This window comes from Globicephala melas, chromosome 16 (assembly GCF_963455315.2).
Source record: "Globicephala melas chromosome 16, mGloMel1.2, whole genome shotgun sequence".
NCBI lineage: Eukaryota > Metazoa > Chordata > Mammalia > Artiodactyla > Delphinidae > Globicephala > Globicephala melas.
Window position 1 is genome coordinate 41,309,882 of NC_083329.1, and position 24,953 is coordinate 41,334,834.

General features: G+C 33.5%; 1 protein-coding gene across 1 annotated transcript in view; it reads right to left on the minus strand.

Annotated features, from left to right (window-relative positions):
* PCDH15 (protocadherin related 15) overlaps positions 1–24,953 on the minus strand; it is an 807,822-nt gene that overhangs the window by 684,579 nt on the left and 98,290 nt on the right. Inside the window, exon 2 of the mRNA XM_060286024.1 lies at positions 15,462–15,580. Within this exon, the coding sequence (XP_060142007.1) occupies positions 15,462–15,552 (91 nt within the window). The 5' untranslated portion in view covers positions 15,553–15,580. The remainder of the gene's footprint in view (positions 1–15,461; positions 15,581–24,953) is intronic.

A 24,953-nucleotide genomic window follows, 5' to 3' on the forward strand; every position in this document is an offset into this window, starting at 1 on the left:
AACAATACTGCATTTCAAGAGAATGGAATTTTTTGCAGATGAAACTCTGAGACCTGGACACTGTTTCTATACTTAGGAATGCTATTGATATGCTCTGTCGAATAGCAAACTTAAAAATATGGAAACAATTAAAATCTCAAAATGTTCCTTCACAGATGTCAACAGCAGTTCCACTTTGTTATAGCTATTGAAAATAAAGAATATTTTACTAACTTTACTTCTTGAAGGTTATATAAGTCCCTGGAATTATTTCATTTTATCCAAAAATATACAATTTCATTGGGAAAATAGAGAATTATTTATCCATTAATATAAGAGATGGCTGTGTTCTCAGTGTATGAGCTAGGGCTCTATAAAGTTCTTAAAAGAGGACGAGGAGAATGGAAATCAAAATGAAAAACAGGAAAAGAGACTAAAAAGAAAATTTATATGTTTGGTTTTAACTTTGGTAATTAAGACAGTTAATTTGAAAGATGCTTTTGCATATATGACAATTTCCAACTGCTTCAGCTGTGGATATACTAAAATAAACATTTGAACTTCAGTGAAATAGAAAAGACACATGATTAGGCTTCTTTACAATTATAAAACTGCAGTTCATTCTTCTCTACACTCCTAAAATACCGTGTAATACCTTGCATCACTACTTTCGATAAGAAGCCCAAAACAGAGAATTTTTTTAAAGTGGATTCCTAAGTGTATGTGCCTCTTTAAGCAGATAGAGATTTCCAGCCATGAACTCACCACTGAACTCATGGGTAGATGTAATCATTCACCAGAATTTTACAATTATCTTTTCCTTGCCAAAATCTATCAGTCAATCACATGTGTGCCTAAACAATAAACTATTTAGTTTTGCCTGTTTTTTTAAAAATACATAAAAATGATCTTAAAAAGAAATAAATTATTCCAGGACTTGCTTCTCTGATTCATAGGGAAGGCAAAGCTGGAATGAAAAGAATTATTTAAGAAATTCATGTAAAACTATAATTATTTAGCTGAGCTTTCCTTTAACAATTTAAGTAATAAGAAACAGTTCCAGGCAAAAAACGGTGAAGAGTTTATGTTTAATGTCTCTGGATATATCATTCTAAAACATATATATCTCCATATACTGGGAGATTTTCTAATTTTTCTCTCACCAACATTTACCCATTCTATGTGGTATTCTGTCACAGCTCTGTTACACAAGTAGAATTCATTTAAATATAAGTACTGTTATTTGAAATCACATATTATATCTCATTTAATAAAAGTTTTATTAGTTAGAATAGGAAAAGGTATGCTGTGGTAACAAATAAAAAATATAAGAGGCTTAAGACAACAAAATGTATATATTCTTGGTCATTCTCCATGTCCAAATGATTCTTTTAGCATACCTGCCCAGGAAAGCAGGTTGGCAGTAGTGAATGATGACACACTCAGCAGAGAGAAGAAAATGTGGTGAATTATACACTGGCTCTTAAAGTTTTCATTCAGAGGTGGCCTGCATAACTTCACTTTAAATCACAAATAATATAGTTGTGCATCACTTAAAAAACAAAAACTTCACAGAAGTGCAATCCTATATTGTACCTCTAAGAACAAGAAACATTTGGTAATAGATCTAATGATTAACTTCTCTGGAAAAAAGATTTTGAGAGAGTCATTACTAACATTTGTGAAACAGGGAAACTGAAGCTCAAAGAGATAAAAGTTAATTGACATAAAGTCATTAAACCAGTAATTCTAAGAATCAAATACTAATCTGTTTCCAAAGCCCTTTTCCCCCATTGTTAACATTTTTAATTGGATCTTAAAGGTACTTTATTAAACTAATCATAAATAGTTTATTATACTCTATCACCATTAGCAAGTTAATGGTGCTTTTCTTAAAAGGTTTTTATTTATATAATGTAATAAACATTACCAATTTGCCTAATCCAAGAACTACAGTATTACCAATTAAGCTGCATCTGTACACACCTCTCTAGTTTCTCATCCCCCTGCCTCTCCACCCCCAGAGGTAATCACTCTCTCAGATGCCAGACAAGGTCATCCTTATAAGCAGACCTTTTCAAGGACAGCAGTCTCAGGTCTCTTTTCTGCACACAGTATAACTAAATTGCATTTAATTTGGATATATCACATTTTCCCTCGGGATCTGAAATTTATGTTATGAATAATGTTGGCAAATCATGAAGATATCTTAACCACATATTATCAAGAAGTCACATGTGGTAAAAAATACAGTGTGTACAGTGTGCTTAAAGATTTTTACACAGTGAAATGTTTTGAAATGTACAAAACAGGAAGAAGAGGGAAAAGAGCAAATCTGATAGATGAACCTGGGTAAGGTTGCCAGGTTACAGCCTAGCATCACTATTCAACTTTTTAGAATTACTAACTGGAATGACAGAAAGATACAAAGAGGCCCAAATCTATACAATGTAATATTTTTAAAGCCCTCAGTTGTATAACTTGGTAATGAGAAACTTAAGTCCCCAAATGTTATAGTCCTATTGTTTTCTAATATTAGGAAACAGGGCTGTGTATGTTTCTGTTTCATCCAAAATCATGTAAAAAATAAACCATGGATGTATTGAGACATACTGATGGTAAAACATGAGGGCTTCATTAAACTGCAACCCTCCCAAGTATATAAAAGTCTTTCAAAACTTAATGTCATAGCATCTGCTATTTCCTTTGTGCTATTTTTCTTCCTTCTGCCATATATGCCTCTGCCTATCCTACTCCTATTCAAGACATGGGTATCAATGACACACAGTACTTCCTGACAACTGTAGGACTGTGATGCGACTTTGAGAGCAGAGGATCAATAAGTGAGACCAGTTATATAAGATTATTTTGTGAAAAGGATATCCCAGGAATGGCAGGGCTAAAATTTGAGAGGACATAAGCTTCAGCTATTCTACCAACAAGCTGAAGAGAAATTTACTCCCGCTATCTGGGACAGAGTTTCCTCATCTCTTACATAAAAAGAAAAACTTTAAAGGAATTCCTTAATAAGAGATTCTTGTACTAAACTTATTAGTCAAGTAAACCTAGGCGTTGTCCACATACCAGGTCCTCATCTGCTTCAGACATTCAAAAATTTAATATTCCCTGTGCTGTCCGTGGTGCTGAAAAAAAAACCAGGCTAAATATGTCCTGGAACTTGATTGTTTCAATATCATATTTATTGAGCTCATGACACACACCAGATAATTTACTATACCCCTTGGGATAAACAGAATAATAGCTCCCAAAAGATTCCCACATCTCAATTCTCAGAACCTATGAATATATTACACTACATGACAAGGGACAATTAATATTTCAAATAAAATTGTTAGCTCATCATCTGGACTTTAAGATAAAGAGATTATCCTGGATTATCCAGATTATTTAGGTTCTTAAAAAATGGAAACCTAGAGCAGAATAATTTAGATTCAGAAGGAAATGTGATTATGGAAGAAATGAGAGTGATGTGCTGTAAGAACTCATCTGACTGTTACTAATTTTAAAGGTGGAGGAAAGACCATTAGCCAAGGAAAGTGGGCAGTTTCTAGAAGACAGAAAAGGTAAGAAAATGTATTCTCCCTTATACCTCAGGAAAAAAACACAGCCTTGTCCACACCTTGATTTTAGGTCAGTGAGATTTGTATCATACAGAGCTATAAGAATGAAGTTGTGTTGTTTTATGCCACATATTTTGTGGTGATTTGTTAAAACAGCAATAGAAAACTAACACATCCTTTAAATATTTTACAGCATAGTTATGGACATAGACATGAAGACTCATAAAGCTATCAAAGTGGCATTCACAGAATATTATGAGAACACAGACTAGCTAACTAAATCATTCTGGAATTAGCCACATTAAATTGTATTTTTTAAAGAATAGTTCTAAGTTGAGTCTTGAATATCATTGGATGATATTCCTTCTAGTTTTCTTTTTCTGGGAATATATCTCACTTTGTATATTCAAAAGAACTCCCATGGAATTGATATTTAATAAATGATCTCTAACAAAGATCTTGGTTTGAATTTCAATCTTAGAAATTTAGAGAATAAACTGAAATTTTTTTCCAAGTTCACTATCATTGGGAAGGAAATCAGATGGCATCTCCTTTAAAATGTTCCTCATCTGATAATAGAAGGAAGCTTTAGGGGTTTTAAAATATGTGTGTGCATTCTGGTAATTTTTATATTATGAGAATGAAAATGGACTCTGGAATTTTTTTTCCTTTTTTCTACAATATGATCCCAATTCTTTTCTGTAACCAGGGAGGCTAAAAGTCCAGTTAAGATTACTTATTTAAAGTAGACCCATCAGTTAGAAATATGAAGTAACTAGAGCCAAGAAGATGTTTATTGTGCTTTCTAGAATTTAAATTAGCTAAAGCGAGGCAGAAAGATAACAAAAGTTGAGCAAGTGTTGAAAGGCAGAGAGACAGAAGACAAGACAAAGAAACAGGAGAAAAAGATAAAAATTAGAAAGAAAGATGGAGTTGGGTGAAACATATTAAAAAATGAGAAGAATAAAGTGATAAGAGAAGCATCCACATATAAGTGAAGAAAGAGAAATAAGAAGGAATTAAAGGAAGTTCCTTTGTAAAAAAATGAAACTAATATAAATTGAGAAAAACTTGAAGGAGGTAGAGAAAATAAGAGATAGGAGAAAACAGAAAAGGTATAGATTCCAAACGGTTACTGAGCTTCTTTTCTATGCCAGACACCACTAATAAATGCAGCTGAAAATTTCACAGGCTAAGTGGGCAGAAAATCATACAAAGAATTCTAGTACACAGAAATAAGTATGTAGAAGGTATAGTGATTGTTCTAAGAAGTTGTCAGTTTACTGTACAGTGTGTGATTGTGTGTGTGGGCTCTGTGTGTGTGTGTTTGTGTAAATGTTTTCAGATAAAGGAAACCTAAAGAAATATTGATTAATGATGATATAACAGTGTCTATCTTACTTTAATTTGAAAATAGTAATAATTATTATAATATACCAAAAATATGTTTTTATCATTTGCTATATGCTAGAAAGCATGCTAAACAATTGACATACATACCATCAGTTAATCCTAATAGCAATCAAATCAGAGTTGCTATTATCCTTCTTTAACAGATGGAGATCTAAGTCATAGAGAGGTTATATAACTTACCAAAAATCATATAACTGATTTTGCCAGGATTTGAACAAGGTCTGATTCCAAAGCTCATGCTTTAACTATTGTGCCATAGATAATCTTTCATATCCACATACTACCAATGCTTTTTCATCTATTAATCCTCTCATGTTCCCTTTTGCTTTGACTGTACATATGAATTTATATGTATCAGATTTAAATCTATCATAGTTCCTCATTCATTTTCCAAGTAGCTCAACGTATCTCATCCTATAAATCTTTCTTCCACTAACTACAATTGATACAGACTTTAGCACACTTCTAGGCAGGCAGCATAAATGCCATTCTTTTAACTTCAGCCTCTCACAGTCTATATACAGTACATTGATTTATACTTGTAATCCTTTTTGCTGATGTTTCATATGAACTAGGCAGTAACATTCATGAGGTCAAGAAATGTATCTTAGTCATATTTTCAACCCCCAAATTTAGCACAAAACTGGCATATGGTAAATGCTAATAAATATATATTGAATAAATGAACATATAATAGAAATTGATCAAAGCTTCCATCATTCTCCTAAGGTTCCATGGATTAGGGTCCATATTATTGTACTTTCATGAGTCCTGTAGCACTTTGTACTAAGGCTATAAAATACAGTGGTTAAGAGTATGGCAGCTTGAGCCAGGCTGTCTGAGCTAGGATCATGGCTCTTAGACGCAGGAGCTATGTGACATTAAGCAAGATAGCTCGATATCTTTGAAGCTTCAGTTTCTTCATCTGGAAAACAGGAATAATAATAGAATTTATCTCACGGGGTTTTACTGAAGATTAAATAGATTAAATAAGATAATACATACTTTGCTGAACATTCCTTTCTTCTTGCTCTACTAGAAATCTGGGTCTTCCCAGAAGATGCTATTTTTCTGTAGGTCTCTCAGGGCCTCACAGGGGTGGTAGTTGTTTTATCATATCCTCATATCACTAGGACCTGAGGTGGGGCATGTGTTCTTGAAACTTACTCCTAGTTCCCTATTACTACTGCCACCCTATTAAAAAGAGAAGAAGAAAGAAAAAAAAAAGAAAGGAAAAAAGAAACTATATATCTTCAAACTCCCTGAATTTCTTCTTCCTCCACTCTTTCTTAAAACCACTACAAACTTTCGCCTTCAACATTGCACCAAACTATTCCTGTCAATGCCACAAATGAGCACCACATTGCTAATTTGATAATCAGCTCTCATACTTCATCTTACTTGATCAGACTTGACACAGCTGATCACTTTCTCCTTTAGATGCCTTCTTCCTTTGGCTTTTAGTAAACCACTCTCTTCTGGTTTTCTTCTCATAAACTGTCTCTCTATATAAATATTCTTCCTTATCTAAGATGATGGTTCTACCTCATCTCCCTGGACTGTATAATCAATGTTTTTATGGCTCATATCTAGCCACATTTATTCCTTTGATGAGGTCAGTCATTCAGTCTCTCCTGATGGTTAGACCAAATATATTGATATCAAACTTTAAATGCTATCTTTTTCATCTTCTCTATATCCAACACACCAGCAAACTCTGTTGGTTATACCTTAAAAATGTATTCATAGTCAACCATTTTTACCACTTCTGTCATGAAAACCTGGTCTAAGATATCTTTATTTTCTGCCTGGAATATTTTTAATACATTTCTCACTGGTCACCTTGAACTTAGCTGATGATTCTCAACATAAGGGTCAAAGCAATTTTGTTAAAACTTGTGTGAAATCATTTCACTCCTTTGCTTGAAACACTCCAGTAGCTTTCCTTCTCACTCAGAGAAAAAGACAATGTCCTTACAATTGCCCACAAGGCCTGTGCAATCTGCCTCCACCCATCCTACCTCTCTGATCTTATCTCTGTCCCCTCTCCCTCACTCTGCTCAACATTTTACCCACCATAGCTTGCTTGCAATTGTGTTCCTCAAACACATTAGGCATGTCCCCATCTCAAGTCCCTTTCACTCAGTGTTCCCTCTGTTTTCAGTGCTCTTCTAGGAATCTACATAGATTTCTTATAATCCTCTTTGAAACTTTGCTCCAAGGGTACTTCTCAGTAAGTTCTTCCCATACTTTCCTATTGAAAATTGTATTCCCCTAAGTATCCCTTTTCCCTGCTTTATTTTTTGATATAATCCCTTTCACATACTAACATACTACATAATTTTCTTAGTGATTTGGATTATTTTCTGTCTCCCTCCAATGTAAAGCAAACCCCATAAAAATAAGGATTTTTTTTTGTCTATTTTGTTGTTTGCTATATACATAGAATAAGGCTTGACACCTACTGGCCACTTAAAAACATTTGTATAAAACTTTGTAAGCTTGTGTAACTGAAATGCAATGACACATAGATCATGTATATTATGTATAAATATACAATGTGAGTAGAGGACAGTGTGTACTATATGTAAGCTATTTGGCACATAGAAATAACTCAATAAATATTAGCTATAATTGTCAGAAAATTTATGTGTACATAATAGACATTACATATGCTTACTGTACCTGAAGAATGAATGAATAAAAATAATCAGCATAATGTATTATTCATGTTACCTTAAAATGCTATAGTTTTCCACCTATGGGGATACCATCAGAATTGCATTCTAGGTATCCAGCAGAGCAACAATGGCTAAATCCTGGATATAACCACATAAAATATTGATGACTGAGTTAGTATCGTCCTTTTCACACATTATCTAAGTCTAAGCCTGAACAGTTCTCATCAGTATTCCAACCATTCAATAAAGACACTTAATAAACTCAGAGTAGCTGAACAGTCATCACTTAGCAGTCTAATTGAGCAGCCCTGAGGGGCAGTATAGGATCCTACAAGAGTAGGGAAGCTTAGTATCTCGAACAGAGCGACTGATGTCAGGAACAACTGCTGCAGTGTGATCCACCAGAATTTTGAACAAAATGCCCAGACAGCAGCTAATAATCAGAAAAAGACAGAAAACACACCTGAAGAGAGGATAGATTCAATTTGAGTTTTCTACAAAGACTTTTCTACATGCTGCCCTATAATGGGATAAATACTGAGTTTCTAAAAAAAAATTTATAATTTACCTAAACTCTGTTTTCCTGCAGAATGCTAAAAAGGATGCTGTGTGTAATACATCCATAGCACAGGTAATTTATTGATTGCTTTGGTCCCTATGTTAATGTTGAGCAGTATCGTATAAATCAAACTCTCACTAAATATGTTTTTGAATTGCTGTTTGAACTCCAACTACTATCCTCAAAGCTTACCTACTTGCTACTATATTGTTAAAAAACACACTTCATCTCTCAATTCTATTTTTCTTTATACAAGGCTTACTTATTTAAATAACCACTAACTGGGTCATTCTGCCAGGTGCTGAGGGAAACAAAAGTAAATTAGACAGTCTCTGTCTCCAGGAATTTATAATCTAAACAAAAATACAAACATTATAAGACATAATATAAAGGAGAAGGTGGATATTAATTTTTTCCAGCTTCATTGAGGTCTAACTGACAAACAAAAACTGTACATATTTGGGCTTCCCTGGTGGCGCAGTGGTTGACAGTCCGCCTGCCGATGCAGAGGACACGGGTTCGTGCCCCGGTCCGGGAAGATCCCACATGCCGTGGAGCGGCTGGACCTGTGAGCCATGGCCACTGAGCCTGCGCGTCCGGAGCCTGTGCTCCGCAATGGGAGAGGCCACAACAGTGAGAGGCCCGCGTACCGCAAAAAAACAAAAACAAAAAACCCAAAAAACAAAAAAACAAACTGTACATATTTAAGGTGCACAGTATATGGCTTGATATTTTACACATTGTAAAATGATTGCCACGACCAGGTTAATTAACATATCCATCACCTCACATAGTTCCTTTTTTTTTTTTTAGTGTGGTGAGAACACTTAAGATCTACTCTCTTAGCAAATTTCAAGTGTACAATACACAATGCAGTATTATTAATTATAGTCACCATGTTGTACATTAGATCCCCAGAACTTATGCATCTTAAAACTAGATGTTTGTACCCTTTTACCAACCTCTCCGCACTTAATTCTGAATGAATATCGTTAGTAACAACATCAAAGAATAATGAATAATTTAGTATCAAGGAATAAGTAGAATTTGAGTAAAATCTTCAGGAAAGATTAAGATTTTGATGTCATAATATAATAGCACAGCATGTAATTATTGCATGTAGAGCAGAGATAATGGGTTGGTTTCAGCTTTGCCACTCAATAGTGGGAGTAATATCACACTGGGAAAGCAACTTAACCCTTCTGTGCCTCTGTAGTTTCCTGATCTATATCTGAGGCATAATAGTAGTGCAATGGTATGTGATCATTATGACAATCACAAGGACCTCATGGAGTTCTTGTGAAGATTAAATAAAATAATCTATATGAAGGGCTTTGTTAATAAATGCTAAATGAATGTTAGTGCTTATTCTAAAGAGAAGCTGTTTACACATAAAATACATATCAATATGATTTACGATTTCAAGAAACTTGTTGAACATGTAGAAATGATGTCTGTGAAATTGTAGGAACACTTCTTAATAGTATATAAGGAAGCATTAGACACAATTCATTACAAAAACTGAGAACTACAAGCAATCAAGAAATAGCTTTTAAGAATCAGAGAAAAAGAGAAAGAGAGATGTTTCTTCTTCTTCTGTTTCTCAGAGCTTATTTATTTACTTTTTGGACTCTAGCCCTCTGGCCTTCCAGGGTGGTACAGATAGGCTTCACCGGAGCCTATTAGTAGAGTACACAAAAGCTACTTCTAGGCCCAAGGTCAGAGCCTAGAAAAGTGAAAAACACTTCTTGTCGCCAAAACAAGAAAAGACATATGCTTTTTCAAACCTTTGCTCTGAAACAAATCCATTTTGGGGCTACAGGATCCACAAGATTACTCACCATTGGGAAAGAGGAAACAGGAAATTCAAGTGTGGATACAATCTAAAAGTGAGGACACAGCCAAGCTTTCATCTGGAGATGAAATTTAGAATGTTTAGGAAAGTCTTACTGGAGTAAGCATTGAAGGTGCTCTTTCTTGTCATACCATTCTAAATGTTCCATAATAATATAATCCAGTCAGTTTATATAAATCTAATAGCTTATAAAGCTTCAAGAAAAAAAAAAAGGACAAATACTCAGGATTTTAAATCAGCCTGTAGGGAAAACAACAAAGTTACTCTTAAAACTAGAATTTAACCTCTCAGAATAAAAATACACTCTGTAAGATGGAATAAGTGAAAGGGGAAGACAAGGAAAGATGTCCATATTATATTAAGATTAAAATTTGCATAAAATATATGCTGTATGTGGTTTTATTTTTGTCTAAAATGTGTGTTATCTATTATGTACGAGTGTGTACATGTATATTGCTCTATAGCTCTTGATGTGTGCTGCCTTAAGAAATCATATTTAAATGAAGGATTGAGAAGTTTCAGAGACAATAAGCTTCATTGAAAATTACTTAGGTATAGTCTCCAATAACCACCTTTAATTTAATTATAACTGAAACAGACTCAAAAGAAACTACTGCACTGTACTATGTTCAGAGAAATATAATGTTAACAAGAGGAAGATGACCTGCACTAAGCTTTGAAATAACAAACTCAAAAAATAAGAAATTTTACAAACATTTCCAGCATGATCCTGGGGAGACCATGAGTGTCCCATGAATAAAGTATTGCAGTCCATGAGGCAAGGATAGTGCTATAACAGTGCCCTATGAACCATTAAGATCATTTAACTCTTCTCACAGAGCTGTTAAGTTTACATAACCATTTCTTCTTAAGGTATCTAAAGGGGGGAAAAATCTTTCTTGGAAACACAAGTGTTTCAGCTCATTGGGCAGTTATATTTTCCTTATAATGCTTTTCATAGCATTGTAATTTGCATGACTCTCTCTTTTAAGTTTAATTAGTATTAACCCAGTGGCATTCTACTTTATGACCTCTGGATGCACTTGCTAAAAATGAAGTTTCCAGGTTTTAGTGTCAGACCTCAGAAGATTTGAGTCTCACACCTTATAACATGGCTACCCCCTTAATTGATTGACATGTCTGTCTAATCACTGACCTTCCATGGATTAATAGATTACCTAACAAGCATGAAAATACACCTGGAAATGTTCCTCAAACTTCACTTATAGTTTCATTTGAATCAGTAAACTCTCCAAGGAAAGAATACAGTCATTAATACTTTTAAGAATAAAATATAACGTAACAAAGTTAAATCTTCAAGGTGTTTAGTAAATTTGGAGAGATATAAAGAAAGAACATACATATAGTGCACAAGAGCACAAAGTACTCATTGTGCTTTGTACATAAATTTATAAAAAGAAGCATAATATTTATAAATAATTAGAAGTAATAATAGCAATAAAGATAAAAAGCAATTTTAGTGAACCTTGATCATATGTCAGGTACTGTGTGAAACTGCATAAAACTGAGTTTCAGAGTGTTATCATTAATAAGGAAACTGAGCCTAAGGAAGTTTTGTGACTTTCTGAGCTTATATACAGGATCCCTTCAGAAAGTTGTTCTGGTTGTGCGCTATATAAGGGTTCCATTCACATCATAGATATATGCTAGTTTACATAATAGCTCAAGGGCAAGAGGAAAGATTTTTGCCTTCCAGGTTGAATGCTTGAGCAGCCAGGGAGAACCCTTTCTTTAAAAAAACTGAAATTGGCTTTCATGATCTGCACACACAAGGGAATCTCTCTGTCTCTCTAACACACACATACACACACACTCATTGGCACACATACCCTTTTAAAACTCCTGTAATACTCTAACGCTCTGGTTCCAAGTTAGTTATAATGTTACGATACATTGTTTTTTGTTTTTTCTCTTAAATAAATACTTCTCCTATCTGCTTATGGAAGTAATATCTACTCAATATGGCAATTTGAAAATGCAGAGAAAATAATAAAAAATGAAAATAAAACATACCCCTTAACTATATAACATTTTCCTTTCTTCCTCCCTTTGCCTCCCATTTATCAATCATTCATGAACTCAAAATCAAAACAAAATAAACAAAGACACAAACCCTGTGGGCAACTTGGTTTCTTTACCTCACTGTAAATAAAATGGTAGAACAAGGAATATGATTTTTATGTCTTTTATCCCGCACAGCACACAATTTAGCAGATAGCCTGGCTTCCTCGGCTTCCCATCGCACCTCCTTTTCAGGCTCCCACACTCAATGTGGGATCAGGCCACACGTTCCCATTCCAATAAAGTTGTCAGGATTGATAATGCATTAAACTATAAGCTAAAATATCAGTCCTAATGCTCTCTTATTGGGAAGAGGGTAGCTACTATCAACTACAAATCAATTATGTTTTCCAATATTCTATCGGTTAGCTAAATTCTGACTTTTAAAATGTAATATCATACTATCAATCTCATGTTATTAATGCGTGCTTAAATATGTAGTCATCAGACAAATGAAATGCTCATTAAGGAATAGACCATCTGCAAATTTTATTACTGAACCTAAAACCTTACCCCAGCAATTTGAATGAGAAATATCAAAAGACTCAAAATTTAGCCCCAAGTTCCCAAGTAAAAAAATTAGTTGTAAAATATTGAAAATAACAATTATGCAACATACTTTTCTTAGAAGCAGATTCACACATTTGGGTAATACTAGAATATTTCATTTCAGGTTAAAATTTTTATTGAATAAACAGTATTTTTCCCTTCCAACTGCCTTATGCCTAAGCAAGGAAATGCATGGAAAAACACAGGAAACCGTTTTTAATTGCAAGTCCAGGAGAATTCTATGTTTTAACATAACAGTGACCTAAACTGTTATACTAATAGCCTCAGGGTAGTTTCAATTTTTTTCTCCTTCATTTTCCTCTATCCGAAGCTTCTAACTATGTATGGAAATCAGTTGTCAACTATCAAAAGGGCTAATCCAACCAGTGGATTACCTATGGCAAAACTGCTTTTATTTTTCCTTTTTTTCTCATATTTCTATCATGATTATGATTCTCACCATTGTCTTCTGTCAATCTAACCCCACCTGCATCCCCAAGCATTTGGATAAAAAAATTGTTTCAAGAAATTCGTATCATGTATTCCAGTTAAGTGTTATTTTGTGTTTTAGCCATGATTGCTTACTCCTGATTTAATTCCTGCATAATGTGGGCTCAACTTTTATATGGATTTAAAAAAAATAGTAACTATGAAAACCATTTTCATGAACAATAGAATAAAAGTGATGTCAGAGTCCCTAATTGAAGGAGACCAGAGAGAAGTAAAGACCTGAGGGCAACCTAGGGGAATGTGTTATTACCTCTGGGGGCACACTCATTGGAGGATGCAAGTATGGAAGGAATGATGAAAAGCATATAAAGTTAAGAAATCTCTATAAAAACTATAGAAAATTTTTGTTTCTTTGCCACAGATCCAGTCCCTTCAGTCTTCCTAAGTACTGAGCAACCTATCTCCAGGAGAGAACTGAAAAGGCTTTCTAACTGTGGCTGGAAGGAGGTCTTCCATGAGCGCAGTGAGGGGGCAGCCTCACTATAAAATGTAGCTTGGCAGTTGTGAAGTTGCACTGTGCTTCAGAAAGTAACTACTTGATGGCCAACAGTGACCTGATAATCTTATTTTGGTGGCTATCTATACAAGCACATTTAGAGAGACCAAGAGCTGTAATGAGCTTATTAAAGAAACTAATTTATAGCATTACCAGTTAAACCAGGAGTGATTTCCTCTGATAACCTAAATTGCATTGCTAAAAAGTACAGGGTTTGTGAAAGTCTAATGTGAGCAATGACAGTGAAGCCTTCCCTCTCAGTGTGAACACTAAATATGAATACAAACAGAATGCCTTATGGCATAAAGAAATACCAACACACTGTTTTGTCATCTATTCTTGGGGCATGATTTAAAAGGCATTCTTTTAATTTAAAGTCATGCTCTTTTAAGTTCCACTGATTTTTATTTTTGCTTCAAAGTAGCAGTTACATTATTTATTTCTTACTGCACTTTTAAATTTGTTGTTAGACTGGAGATTCACAATCTACATAAATGGCAATGACATGAACATTAAATTCAGATGCACTTGAAGTAAACACTGTGCTAATTAGCAGAACTTTTCAAGGGTTTAGGCTGTTGACTTTATGAAGTAGCTGCTATTGTAAATTATTCTGCAAATCCCCAAAGAGGCATGATATCCTAACTATGGAGGACTGAGAATGTCTTAATATGTACACAATTTGAACACTGTTTGAGAAACAGTCAAATTAATCCATCTATCTTCAGATCATTCAGTTTAGCCAAACAAAGCACACACACACAAAATTCACAATCTTTGTTGCCTCTAAGAGCAACTAGGGAACATGGCAACAAGGGTGAGGAGATGATTGCTCGCTTGTGTACCCCGAATGCTGAACAAATGTCGAGTAAAAATAATAAAAAGTAATAAATAAATAAATTAATAATAATGAAAGAACAAAGTCATTTTTCTTGAATAGCCAACTTCTAGGGTAGGAAAATTTATCCATTTTTCTTCTCTTAAAGTATTACATATATACTTTCATTATGTAGTATATGTATAATACATACATATACTCCACACTTTCATTATGTAGTACTCAAAGACAGATTCCTCCAATATTGAAATATCTAAGACAGGCACATTTGGGCCACTGCAGATATAACATGTTAAATGGTCCCTACAGAGCTTGATGACAAATATATCTTTCTCAACTGACTGATTGACTATTAAGAAATGACTTGGAAAATCTAATGCCAAATTTTTTACATTTTTTTCACTCTTTCTAAATAAAATAGTGGGGGATGAAATAATGCAATCCCCAATTAAAGTGCTAACACTAAAATCACTTATGGCCTCTACTTTTGACCCCTTCAGAGATTTTTTTCTCATAGGAAATTTTGGTATTTTTTACATTCCTAAGCTTTATCTAAGGCTACTGTTTGTAACCTTAGATACTTTATCTAAGGCTACTGTTTGTCGTTTGTGTTTGTTCAACGATTAGCGAATAGAATTGAATTTTTTAAATAATAATTAAGCATTTGCTTAGTGAGTGTAAGTAAATGTTCATTTAGAGGCCTAGCACTGGATTTTCTACCATACTGCAATCCTTATTAAAAAACAAAGTGCATTGAATGCTACTTTTGTAAGTTAATTTTAATTAAGGAAAATTATTGTACAGAGTCACCAACCTTTAAAAATGAACTACAAATTAGCATTACTCATTTCTATGGTGTTTTTCACATTCCACTGAAATTCTGGCTAACTCAAAAGGTCAAAGTAAAAGCATCCTTACCATCATCATATTGGCCCAAGCAGACTGTGAAGAGACAGCAAAAGGTAATCCCTGAAGCTAACCATTTCCAGAGATAAAACTGTTGGAACATCTTCAGTCAAATTCCACTCAAGGCTGATCTGAAATAACAAGAGGAAAAAAGGAACATTTGACGAGTTCATTAATCTGTTATAGGTAAACACAACTGTCACAGCATAGAAAAGCCTTAATGACTTCATAGTTAATTACCTGTGCCACACTATGCTTTAACAAAGTAACATACTTGTTTAATGTGCTGGAACTTATCTACATGAATTTGCAGACAAGTCTCTAAGGAAAGACATCTTTTCTGTTATTTACTTTGTAAGCAAGTAAGTTGAGAACTTAACATACTAATGACACCAGAACCACATCTTTAAAATTGAGACCCTGTGAGTGAATCAAATGCCAATCAGTTTAACTCACTAAATTTATCTTATGTATAGAATAGTTCAGTTATAAAGAGTAAGCTTTCGCAACAATTTAAGATGTTAAACCAGCTGTTAGTATCTTACATGAAAATTTCAATGGACATTTGTCTAACAGAATTAAGTAGAAAAATCCATCATCAAAACACAAATTTCTTTTTAGTAGAGGGACAAGAGATTGACTTAACTATGTCATGTAAGACTAAGGATAACCCATCTTTTTTTTTTTTTTTTTAACCTATCATTTTTTTTACCACGTCTGTCTTTGGAAGCATTTGGATGAATTTCATTTTAATTCCTTTGTTCTTCTTTGCAATCTCCCAGTAAGTAAAGAAACTGGATGAGGTATTAGTAGCCTGTGAGCACACCAGAGAATTTTTTCTTACTGAGAAATTGTGTTCTCAGTTTCTTTGTAAATTGAAGAAATTATTCACATGGAATTGTTCCAAATTACGCTGAATATAGATCATGTAGAACAGGGATTGGAACTTCATTTCTCTACATCAGAGGTTCCAAAAGAAAAAAGTGAATTTGCCTAAAGGCACAATAGGGACAAATTGTGAAGTGCAGGGTTTGTCTGAAGAAACCAGCCCAGTCTTTGACTTCCATCAAGGTTGTCATGTGGAAATGAAAACCAGTATTACTGAGTTTTCTGATTTTCCAGAATATGGTAGAAATCCAAATTTCCACGTGAGACTGCCTAGTGTTTAGATAATTGTCCAACCCTCTTATAGACTAAATGCTTCTTGCAGGTCATATTGTCCTCTGAGGTCCTCCAGTTTACAACTCCTGCCTGGAATTTCCTCTGCTAAACTAGTCATGGGTAAGCTTCTTCAGAATGTACAAAGGAAATAATTTGAATGCTGCTTTTACATATATTTTGTTTCATCTATCTTTCTGTTTTATTTTTGTGTGTTTTATAAAGTTTATTTGCACAATAGCATATATAAATATATAATTTATTTTAAAGTATATTAAAGGTGCAAACTCAAAAGTTTTTAATCATGAGATGCACAGTCCTTAAATTTCAAGTCATTGCACCAGATCACAGATATTTAAAAATGGAATCTATTCTTCTTGTGTTTCTTTATCTTAAAATAAAAAGGAGGCTTCTTTTTATCTAGCCCTCACATATTTTCCCCTTCTAACTGGTAAACAACTCAGCCTCTGCTTTTATAACTTCTAGGCACAGATAGCTCAAAGAACAGCCCATCACTAGATATCAAGAGAATATAATGATACATGTTTATTGCAGGGAAGGAAAAAATAAAATTGACTAATGTTAGTAGTTTTAAGAGCAGTTGATTAGAGTGTGGCTTCTTTTTAAAATGAAGTTCTTCAACTTCCCAGTTAGGACTTTGACCAAATTAAATAGCATCTCTGTCTCACTTTCCTCATTATTAACATGGAGATACAATAGTACCTACCTCATAAATTTATTTTGAGGATTAGGTAAATGGCTATAAATGCATGCTTAGAAGAGTACCTCAGAGGGAGGGCTCCATAAAGCTTAATATGAGTATTTCTGACTTGGCATCTTTGAAGTCTTCAAAGGGCTTAAACATACCTTTCCTCAATCCATCTTTAGTTTAACCTCTAAGGTAGGCATTATCATCTCTACTCTGGAGGAAATGTCGTGCTCACTGGCTCAAGGTTACAAACTTATGAGTGGCTGAAGTAGTGGTGTGGTTTGTAAGTCTGAAATTTCTGCTCATTCCATTACAAAAAAGGACAAGAAAATTTCCACGACAGCACTTGGTTCAGGTTTCAAGGTATATGGAGGCCCATAATAGCTTGCTGCATTTCTCTCCTATATCCTAAGGAGAAATATTACATCCCTCTTCCCATACCTGGAGTATAGCCCTATTAAGATTTATGGAAATAATGGCTTCAATTCCTCTTTCTTTCTTTTTTTAAAGAAATGTTACAACATTAAACAGAAAAGAGTCTTTACAATTTAAAAACAAGGAGAAAACACTTAAAGGATGTTAGAAAAAACTTTTTAAAAAGCAATATCCATTTTCATTACTAGTTTTACAATCTCTAGAATTGCAGGCAAAGTTCTTATAGATGCCTTCAAACAACACCTCTAACATGGTATTGTACCTTTATTATAAATTCCATATTAAACTCTGCCTTGTTCTCTGAATACAAAATTTCCCTCCAGATCTTCTTGGCCAATAATAGCAACCTACAGCATGTCTAAAAAGACATGTAGTTGACCTATAAATAAGGTCATTGTACTTGTTTTTTCAGAGATAATTTATTGACATATTCAACACTCTGGTATAGTTAATAAAGATACGGTTTTGCAATAGGGATTTGGAAATACAGTTGACCTTTGAACAACTCAGGGCTTAGGGGCACCAATAACCCCCCTTCCTCTAACCAAAAATCTGAGTACTGTTATCTCTGCAACAAAAACAAAAGAATTGGCAATGACTAACCCAAAAGCAGGAAGCTGAAACAGTTTGGATAGAATCAAGATTGTAGTTGTTTTGATTCTATATATTGTGATCCCTAATCAAACATAAAGTTTTCCCCATGCTTAGTTAAAGATTTGTAAAATGAAATTACAGGTACTATATTTATTGAAAAAAAATCCACATAAAAGGGAACCTGTGTAGTTCAAACCCATGTTGTTCAAGGGTCAATTGTAGTATTCTACTGTCAATAATATTGGGAAAAAAAGCACTTTTTCCAATTATGTTATAATCTCACACATAAGTGGTTTGAGTTTCATGATATTTACTCTATATTTTCCATAGGCTTTAGAATATTTTACTACTATTACTCAAGACACAATATACTGATTTTGAATTTCACATCATTTGTATGATTAAGCTACCAGATAAAGCTCATATTCATTTATCTGGCATTGAATGTTCTCAGAAATTCATTTATTCAACAAGTATTTATGGAGGGTCTATGAGGTACCACTCACTCTTCTAGGCAGTTGGAACATATCAATAAAAAAAACTCACTCACATCTCTGCTTTCATGAGCCTTACATTCAGAAAATGTACTAGGGTTATATGAAGCAACCAAATGCATTCTGGCAACATAACTAGAGAAGAACTTGACAAGGAAAGCACAGCTATTCCAATAACCCTAGCTGAAAGCACCCTCAGTGGTATCTACTGCCTTGAGAACAGATTGCTGTTCATGTTTTAGAGGGAGAATATATAAAAGGCCTTTCACAATCAAGTATAAATCCAAAGGTTGTCAATACACAAAGCTCTACTCTTTAACTGTTGATCCCTGCTTCCTGTGTCTGGGTTGGTTGTGGTGACACATGGCAAAAGCAGCCAAGGTTGACATCACAGCAGTTTTCCCTCTGGTACATTTTTGACAATGTAAACTCCTTTTTTCCTTTTTTTTTTTTTAGGCTCTGTCCCTGAATGCTACGTGAAAGACTATTAATTTCTTTGATGTATCAAAGTGTGGAGTCTACTGCCAATACCTTGATGAGAAATCCCATATCAACACTGGGTCAGGAAGCAAACTGGAATCTCTCAGTAAACTGGGAGCTGTACATAAGCATCTGCCCTTCAACAGTCTGTTCAGTCAAACTCTGGTACTTTCCTATCTCTGACAACATCTAGGTAGAGCTATAAAAATAAGACTTGACACCGCTTGTACTCCTTACAAGAAACATATACTATTAACTTGCTAAAATAAACTCTCTTTCAAAGCAGCTTCAAGTATGAAATTGAAAACATGAGGCTTTCCAAAGTTACCACATCTCACCACACCAAATATGAATTTCCTTAACTGACTGCTTGGAAACCTCTCTTCTACTTCACCATAGGGGGAATCATCGAGGAGGTTTTCATCACCACAGAGGATAGTTATCACTCATAAGCACGACCTGATGAATCATCTTTTATTTCTTTTTTCTTTGTAATATGCACTTCAAGGAAAAATTTCAGATAGGCTTTATGATCTACTCCCTCTTTCTAGATCATGTTATATTTTTCTCTTATTATAATTTATATATAATTTCATTAAATATATATAAAAATATACTTATGTTTACAGATAATTTTATATTATATATTAATATGTCATATTTATAAAATACACTATCCTTATAATATGAAAGTATAATAAAATATATATTTACATAAAATATAAAATTTATTTTATGTAGAATATAAAATATGATATTTGTATTCATATTACATTTTTATTCATAAAATCTATGTAAATATGTTTATATTTTATTTAAACTTATACTGTACATATAGATTAATACTAATGTTATGTCCTAGTTACATCTTTTTTTATTCATGAGCTGAGTTCTGTTTCAAGGATAGAAATGGCCAGATTGCAGCTAATTCTAAGTGAGGGCAGCAAAGTAACCTACGTTTTCATCCAGCACTGTGAGATCTAAGGCACCTCTCCAGCATGGCTCAGACATACCGGGCTTACCTAATCTTTCCTGGAGCTTACAGTTTGTTGACGTGCCACAATGTCTGAGTGTACCTTCACTGCTGTTACTTTAAAATGTATATTTGTTTGTGTACACTCTCTTTGTGTGTGTGTATAGGTTTTATAATACACACACACACACACATATATATATAAAACTCCTCCCTCTCTCCTTCCCTCTTTCTCTCTACATCACAATATGTATAATACATTTTCAATATGGTGGAATCAAACAAAGTTGATAAAAATAAATTCAAAAATGAGGAAGAGAAGAAATGCATACAAACTTATCTTGCCAACACTGTAATTGTTTCTAGAAGATGTGTTACATTTCAGTTTTAAACATTTTAAATATATACTCAACAATTGTAAATATTCAATGATCCTGGTTAAACTCAAAATACATTTCCTGAAACCACATGATACACATAAGGAAAGTCTAAGTTTAGACATTCTTCTTCTACAAACTTTGATGGACATCTGGAAGATTCAGTCAGGACCTTAACATGTCTGTAGGGGTTTATCCTTTTTAAATGGTAGTTTTAATCATAAAACTCTAAATGAAGGAAGGAGGGACACAGGTTTCCTTTTTGGGTAATACTCCTCATCAAGGAAACAAATTACTGAGAAATACAGCTAGCCTATTCAATTTAAATTTAAAGATTGTATCCTATTAGAAAAATCCAATATTCAATTTAATCAATAACAGGTATAAAACATATGTCATAATAATCTAGCCATACTAGCTGGTTTAATAAAAGGTGAATAAGTCAAATTTTAAAAAGGGAATAGATTTTGATACCTATGTTCATTACTGCTATCATACTGGACATTCTTTTTAGTGTTTATACATGCATTTACTCAATAAGGATTTATTGTATATTTATTGCATGTCAGACACTCTGCTTCTACTGAAGAAATAAATCAATTTAGTTTTCTCACAATGACTTTGCTATTGAGCCAGCACCGTATTTCATATTTTTAATTTAATATATCATTTCAAAGTACTTTAGTAAAATGATTCCAAATTAGGGGAATATTAAATTTTAATTTCAGGTTGTAAGAGATTTGCATTCGATCTGTGTTTTCTGCAGTATCATCTATAAATACTAGTCTTAGACATAAATATATTTCCCTGAAATATATTTCTTAGAAATATAATTTCTAAGAAAAATAACAGGAAAAAGCTTAGTTTAGAAGCTTTCTTAGAAAAATAACAGGAAAAAGCTTAGTTTAGAAGATTTCTTAGAAAAATAACAGGAAAAATTTAGTTTGAGAGGTGTGAGCACCAAGAAATGGAAAAAGCCCAAGCATTATTTTATCTGTAGAATGTTTAACTTAAAAATATAACCAAGTAAGTTTAAAACTGAGTTTTAAAGCTCAGGCAAGTGTATGCATGATTTTAAAAGGAAACTTGCAGGAGAGTTCTGTGTAATAGCATTCTCTTGCATAGAAAACAGATTATGACTAATATTCTTGTTTGATGAATGTGAAATATCCCAAGAAACACAAATAAATTAATGAACAGATTATTTTTTTCTTAGAGTAAATCCATTAACAAAAATAAAAGTATTAAGCCAGTCAAGAGAGATTGCAGTTGAAAGTGTAAAAATGCCAGTGACTTTTTTGATGTATTATTATAAAAGTCCTGACTTGGGATGAGAGAGACTTATGATGCATTCCTGGCTCTGTCACTTCTTTGTCATACGAATGGTAAACTAGTAAAAACTTGTGAGACTCCACTTAAAATTAGGATAATAAAATCCATCTCATTCCGCTATAGTCGACAGATGAAAACTTGAACAACAAAAAAATAATAGGAGTACTAAAGAATATTCATTTTTAAAATTCACTGCCTAACTTTTTACTGAGTGCTGATTCTGGGAAGTGCATTTTATAAGATACGGAGACTACAGTAGTGTGAGAAAAAAATGAAGGGATGAATAATGAAGGAAGGAAGGGAAGGAGGGAGGGAGGGAGATAGGGCAGGAGGGAGGAAGATTTATGTGGAATTTTTAGTCTAACAGGATGTGTGAGTCACACCCTAAGGTGCCGCACAATAAACCATGCACTTATATAATCCTCCCCCCTCATAGAGTGCAGGTGAAATCAGTGACTTGCTTTTACCAATAGAATATTGCAAAGATAATGCGATGCCATCTCCTTGATTCAGTTAAGTTATATAAGACTCACTCTTAGCACAGTGGAGAGAGACGTTTTCCATTTAAGCTTTAAGAAGCAACCATTAAAGAAATAAAAAATAAATAAATAAAAGAAGCAACTATTTACGTTGTAAACTGCCTATGGAGAGGAACATATGCCAGGGATCTATGAGTAACCACTTGTTCCTGAAGGCGGCCTCCATACAACAGCCCTCAGTCATACAACCAAAAGGAAATGAATTCTGACAACAATCTAAATGAGCTCTGGGATTCTTTCCTAATCAGTCCTATAGATGAGAATGCAGATTGGCAGGCACTTGATTGCAGCCTTGTAAGACACTGAGCGGAGGACCCAGCTAAGCTGTAGTGGGACTGCTGACCTATGGAAACCGTGAAATAACCAGTGTGGGTTGTCTTAAGCTACCAGGTTTGTGGTAATTTGTATGTAGCAATAGAAAACTAATGCATGGGAGGATCTGATGAAAACATGGTTGTAAAACGTTGATAAGTTTAGTGTTTGTTCTAAATTTTAGATGATGGTTGCTTATGGAATTGAGGATGGAAATGGACATATTGGACAAAACTAAAGGGGGAAACCCACATTCAAAAAAGAGGAGAGTGGTCTTGCACAAACTAATGGCTGTAGTTTCAATGAAATGAAATGTATGAGGAACATAATCTTCAATGTTGTGGTACAGCAACTAAACATTTCTGTAAGTGTTGCCTTTGGTCAGGTATTCATGGGCATTGAAGACAATACTTCAATGTAATGCTGTGTTTTATTTAATCGTACAGAAGCTCTCGTAGCAGCAATTTCTCTAGAGACTAGAAAAATAATCATGTTACAATTTTATATCAAAATATAGTGAATTTATATGTGGCTCAAAGAGTTGAAAAGAGATATAAGATTTAAAATATTTTGTATGTTTGGATGTTTACAAATCACAGCATTGAGTTGAGAATATTAAGTTTTGCATATTTAACTATTGTGTTGAAAACAAAATGAATACAAATTAAATTACGGCTATGAAAAGACTGTGTCAAGAGGAAATAATATTGTATTTTCAATCAATCCATACACTGTAAATTCTTTCACGGTCATTAAAGCACTGTGGCAGATTATTTTTAATGATGGCCATTTAAGAATGACTAGGTTGGAGAATAAAGTATATACAAATCAAAACATAAACAATAGTATGTAGTATAGAAAAAGAGTAAAGATGGTTCTCCAACAGGAGTATGGGTGGGAATGTCACTGATGACTGAAGTGTCAAATATTATTTCATGCATATAATGGAACTTCCACAGGGCACTGAAGTCTGAATAAGATCTAGATGGGAAAAAGGAAGGGGTCAAAATCACTCAAGTAGGAGAAATAAGGTTCAAAATTAGAGGAAAAAGGATTAAACATAAACATTACCTAGAGATAGAGTCTACATAGGGGAGCTGACAAGTTGAAACTATGTATCACTAATCAAATCACATGAGACTGGAAAATCTAGGCTGACAAATTTTTGTGTTTTTTGTTTTTTAATAGTAATAGTGACCTACTGACGTGTTTAAAAAGAAGACGTGTGAAGAGAATAAGTAGATTTACTTGGTAGAAGTATGTAGAATGGATTTGAGGGGAAAAGGTGAATGACAGACTAAGTGCTATTGAATGTTATAATTATTTCAGTTTTATTCTCTGTTTAAATACATCTAGCAGAGTTGCTTAATATTTGCAGGACAGATAAAACAGGAACAACATTAGCTGGTCTTAGAGCATTCCTTATAAAAGATAGCGAGTATTATAATTGTAAAATTCTTTCCTATGTATCAATGGCAACTCAATATAATTATTACATTCTTTATGTTTGAGGGGCAAACACAATTTAAATAATTTTATTTTATTCATACAGGTTATACTTTGAGTAATAAAATAAGCCAATTTTACCCCCATGTCTGAATACACTGATATTAGCAGAGTGTTCAATAACCTATCTTAATGTCTATTTTTAATGAGTTTTCATAGAAAAATCCCTAAAAGGAAGTGAACATAAGCCATATAATACTATTTTAATATTTTTTTGAAATGGCAAAAGTAATGGAAAATGAAAAATGTTTCAAGAAGAATTTTCAGAAAATAAAAACAAAGAACAAAGCATGTATAAATATAAACTATAGTTTTTCTACTTAATTAGCATTCTTGTCCAATTAAACAATAATCACTTTATAAAGTAACATTTTTCCCCTTAGAATTATTGCTGAAGTTCAAAGTTTCAAGTTTTTAATTGCTACTCATAAAGCATGCAGTGTAACTTTCAAAACTATGAAAACTTTCCTATTTAACATGAATCAGCAAGATATTCCTTTTAGAGAAAATATCATTAAAGAGTACTAACTTTTATGTAAATTAATGGCTAGAAACTTTCTGTGTTCTCACTTTCCAGTTTCAGAGATGGCTGAAT